Genomic DNA, 4,447 nt, shown 5'->3' on the forward strand with positions numbered 1-4,447 from the left:
TTAATTGCAAGAAAAACAAAATCAGAAACAAAAACAAAAAATGTCAACAACGACTGGGCATTACGATGGAACTACATAATCTCATCATTGTCAGTCCACCACGCCTTGGCATTTATGTTGGAACTACATAAGAAACCTCATCATCATCAATCCACCACCCCGATAATACAACAGCAAGAAAAATTATGCAAAGGCAACAGACGAAATGGAGAGCAGCTCTACCACATATACTCCTTTTGCGTGGAATTCGACTTTCATTTCTGCCTTCACAATCTGATCTGGAAAAGTCTCTGCAAGCACTATCTGCATGATGATCACCCACAGACGACACCGAGCCAGTGGTTTCTGTCACCAAGACAGCACCCAGGATATGCTGTTGATTGTCCAGCTCTCTCCTGCTTTCAGGATTCCTTCTTCCTTTAACCTCACGGTTCAAATTCTGTGAGAGATCATTCGCACTTACTGCCCTTGCATGGTTCCACTGCACCTCACCTAAGGTTGTGCTCATTGACATCTTACTACATTCTTGCTCAAGATCCTCCAAGCTGGGATTTACTGAATTCTGATGAGATCGGAGAATCTTATGCGGAGTTGAGCATACCTTTATGTCGTCAGCAGTAAGATATCGTCTAGATATCTTAAAGACCAACACAAGCAGTAACATATTATTTCTTCTCTTCTGGTACTAGATAATCCTATCAACTTGCAGGGTTTCACTTAGCATGTCCAGACCCAGAACCAGTTATTATCCATGAAAAGAAATATGAAAAGTAGCGCTTAAAATGAAAATACTTAGTTACATAAGTTTACTACTACACACTGCAGTTTACAAGAAAGGAAACAGTACTGATAATTACTTGACTCAAAGACTGATGTGAAAGTCCATGATAATTATGAAATTAATAACAGAAACTTTCAGAAACATTTGTCTCCTGATTTTTCTATTACCAAATCCATCTTTAAAAAAAAAATCTAGCTGAATGAAACTACAAAGCTAGTGGTACGCAAGCCCATAAACTATCCCATGAAGAGATAATTCCTTTTGTTGTACATGATCATTGTATTAAAGATAGGAAAAAAAATAAAAAGAAATGTGTAGCTAAAAATTGCATCATGATACACAGAGGTCGCAAGAAAATGAAAGTAAACCATACAATGGCCATTGTTGCCATTGCAACCATCACCAAAGGATTTAGTTGTGAGAGGCTCTTCTGTTTTTGGTTCTTTCTTCCTTTTTTTCCCTTCTTCATCCACTGTTGGCCACAATGGCCATTGTTGCCATTGCAACCATCACCATAGGATGAGCCGAGCTGGATGCTGGCCATCATCGCCGACAATCTTGAGGTCTTTTTCATCAGATCAAAAGCAAGGCCTCCTACCTTGTTATCCATGTTTCTCTTTTTTTTCCGCTCATCAAATGGGGTGCTTCTTTTATTTTTTGCCGACTCGCTTGTAGAAGGAGCTACTAGGGTATGAAGAAACATTAGATAAATACGGAAATAATGCACATATTAGATCATGCACAGCACTCTTGGAAGGAGATTTTAAATTAGTGCCAATGCCATGACTTCTAAAACAATAAACCACCACCATGACAATTAATATATTAAAAGTGAAGAAACCCTAGATGTAGCAGCATGTGAATGCTCCATGCCATGACAAAGTAGAAAGCTCAATCATGTACAACTTAGGAAAACCCCAAAACAGCAACCATAAACAAATATCTCTGATTCTTTAGAGCCGTAACCTAAAAAGCTGCACATTGGCTCTAGTCATTTTGCTGATAGTCTATTCTAATTATAGTAAGAGCATATTATCCATATAGCCAGTCAAAATACAAAACTGTCACAGAAAAATTTTAGAAAACTCAGCATTATAGACAACAACATTAATTGCAAGAAAAACAAAATCAGAAACAAAAACAAAAAATGTCAACAACGACTGGGCATTACGATGGAACTACATAATCTCATCATTGTCAGTCCACCACGCCTTGGCATTTATGTTGGAACTACATAAGAAACCTCATCATCATCAATCCACCACCCCGATAATACAACAGCAAGAAAAATTATGCAAAGGCAACAGACGAAATGGAGAGCAGCTCTACCACATATACTCCTTTTGCGTGGAATTCGACTTTCATTTCTGCCTTCACAATCTGATCTGGAAAAGTCTCTGCAAGCACTATCTGCATGATGATCACCCACAGACGACACCGAGCCAGTGGTTTCTGTCACCAAGACAGCACCCAGGATATGCTGTTGATTGTCCAGCTCTCTCCTGCTTTCAGGATTCCTTCTTCCTTTAACCTCACGGTTCAAATTCTGTGAGAGATCATTCGCACTTACTGCCCTTGCATGGTTCCACTGCACCTCACCTAAGGTTGTGCTCATTGACATCTTACTACATTCTTGCTCAAGATCCTCCAAGCTGGGATTTACTGAATTCTGATGAGATCGGAGAATCTTATGCGGAGTTGAGCATACCTTTATGTCGTCAGCAGTAAGATATCGTCTAGATATCTTAAAGACCAACACAAGCAGTAACATATTATTTCTTCTCTTCTGGTACTAGATAATCCTATCAACTTGCAGGGTTTCACTTAGCATGTCCAGACCCAGAACCAGTTATTATCCATGAAAAGAAATATGAAAAGTAGCGCTTAAAATGAAAATACTTAGTTACATAAGTTTACTACTACACACTGCAGTTTACAAGAAAGGAAACAGTACTGATAATTACTTGACTCAAAGACTGATGTGAAAGTCCATGATAATTATGAAATTAATAACAGAAACTTTCAGAAACATTTGTCTCCTGATTTTTCTATTACCAAATCCATCTTTAAAAAAAAAATCTAGCTGAATGAAACTACAAAGCTAGTGGTACGCAAGCCCATAAACTATCCCATGAAGAGATAATTCCTTTTGTTGTACATGATCATTGTATTAAAGATAGGAAAAAAAATAAAAAGAAATGTGTAGCTAAAAATTGCATCATGATACACAGAGGTCGCAAGAAAATGAAAGTAAACCATACAATGGCCATTGTTGCCATTGCAACCATCACCAAAGGATTTAGTTGTGAGAGGCTCTTCTGTTTTTGGTTCTTTCTTCCTTTTTTTCCCTTCTTCATCCACTGTTGGCCACAATGGCCATTGTTGCCATTGCAACCATCACCATAGGATGAGCCGAGCTGGATGCTGGCCATCATCGCCGACAATCTTGAGGTCTTTTTCATCAGATCAAAAGCAAGGCCTCCTACCTTGTTATCCATGTTTCTCTTTTTTTTCCGCTCATCAAATGGGGTGCTTCTTTTATTTTTTGCCGACTCGCTTGTAGAAGGAGCTACTAGGGTATGAAGAAACATTAGATAAATACGGAAATAATGCACATATTAGATCATGCACAGCACTCTTGGAAGGAGATTTTAAATTAGTGCCAATGCCATGACTTCTAAAACAATAAACCACCACCATGACAATTAATATATTAAAAGTGAAGAAACCCTAGATGTAGCAGCATGTGAATGCTCCATGCCATGACAAAGTAGAAAGCTCAATCATGTACAACTTAGGAAAACCCCAAAACAGCAACCATAAACAAATATCTCTGATTCTTTAGAACCGTAACCTAAAAAACTGCACATCGGCTCTAGTCATTTTGCTGATAGTCTATTCCAATTATAGTAAGAGCATATTATGTATATAGCCAGTCAAAATAACAAACTGTCATAGAAAAATTTTAGAAAACTCAGCATTATAGACAACAACATTAATTGCAAGAAAAACAAAAACAGAAACAAAAACAAAAAATGTCAACAACGACTGGGCATTACGATGCAACTACATAATCTCATCATTGTCAGTCCACAACGCCTTGGCATTTATGTTGGAACTACATAAGAATGCTCATCATCATCAATCCACCGCCTTGATAACACAATAGCAAGAAAAATTATGCAAAGGCAACATATGAAATGGAGAGCAGCTCTACCACATATACTCCTTTTGCGTGGCATTCGACTTTCATTTCTGCCTTCACAATCTGATCCGAAAAAGTCTCTGCAAGCACTATCTGCATGATGATCACCCACAGACGACACCAAGTCAGTGGTTTCTATCACCAAGACAGCACCCAGGATATGCTGCTGATTGTCCAGCTCTCTCCTGCTTTCATGATTCCTTCTTTTTTTAACCTCACGGTTCAAATTCTGTGAGAGATCATTCGCACTTACTGCCCTTGCATGGTTCCACTGCACCTCACCTAAGGTTGTGCGCATTGACATCTTACTACATTCTGGCTCAAGATCCTCCAAGTTGGGATTTACTGAATTCTGATGAGATCGGAGAATCTTATGCGGAGTTAAGCATACCTTTACGTCGTCAGCAGTAAGATATCGTCTAGATATCTGAAAGACCAACACAAGCAGTAACATATTATTT

At 38.5% G+C, this 4,447-nt stretch overlaps 1 protein-coding gene across 1 annotated transcript; it reads right to left on the reverse strand.

Annotated features, from left to right (window-relative positions):
• Positions 1 to 2,000: 2,000 nt before the first annotated feature.
• LOC120112569 lies at positions 2,001 to 4,111 on the reverse strand. Its single transcript, XM_039132152.1, has 2 exons — positions 3,999 to 4,111; positions 2,001 to 2,525 (listed from the first exon to the last, which is right to left on the reverse strand). Exons 1-2 carry the CDS (start codon positions 4,083 to 4,085, stop codon positions 2,001 to 2,003), a joined length of 612 nt encoding a protein of 203 aa, XP_038988080.1. The 5' UTR covers positions 4,086 to 4,111.
• Between the last annotated feature and the right edge of the window lie 336 nt (positions 4,112 to 4,447).

Source organism: Phoenix dactylifera, chromosome 11 (assembly GCF_009389715.1).
Source record: "Phoenix dactylifera cultivar Barhee BC4 chromosome 11, palm_55x_up_171113_PBpolish2nd_filt_p, whole genome shotgun sequence".
In the NCBI taxonomy this organism is placed as follows: domain Eukaryota; kingdom Viridiplantae; phylum Streptophyta; class Magnoliopsida; order Arecales; family Arecaceae; genus Phoenix; species Phoenix dactylifera.

Bases quoted from the DNA above. Each gene is read 5' to 3' on its own strand.
- LOC120112569 (XM_039132152.1), bottom strand. From the start codon at position 4,085: ATGCAGATAGTGCTTGCAGAGACTTTTTCGGATCAGATTGTGAAGGCA. The intron at 2,526-3,998 runs GTAGAGCTGCTC...TTGGTCTTTAAG, and splicing joins ACGCAAAAGGAGTATATGTG to ATATCTAGACGATATCTTAC.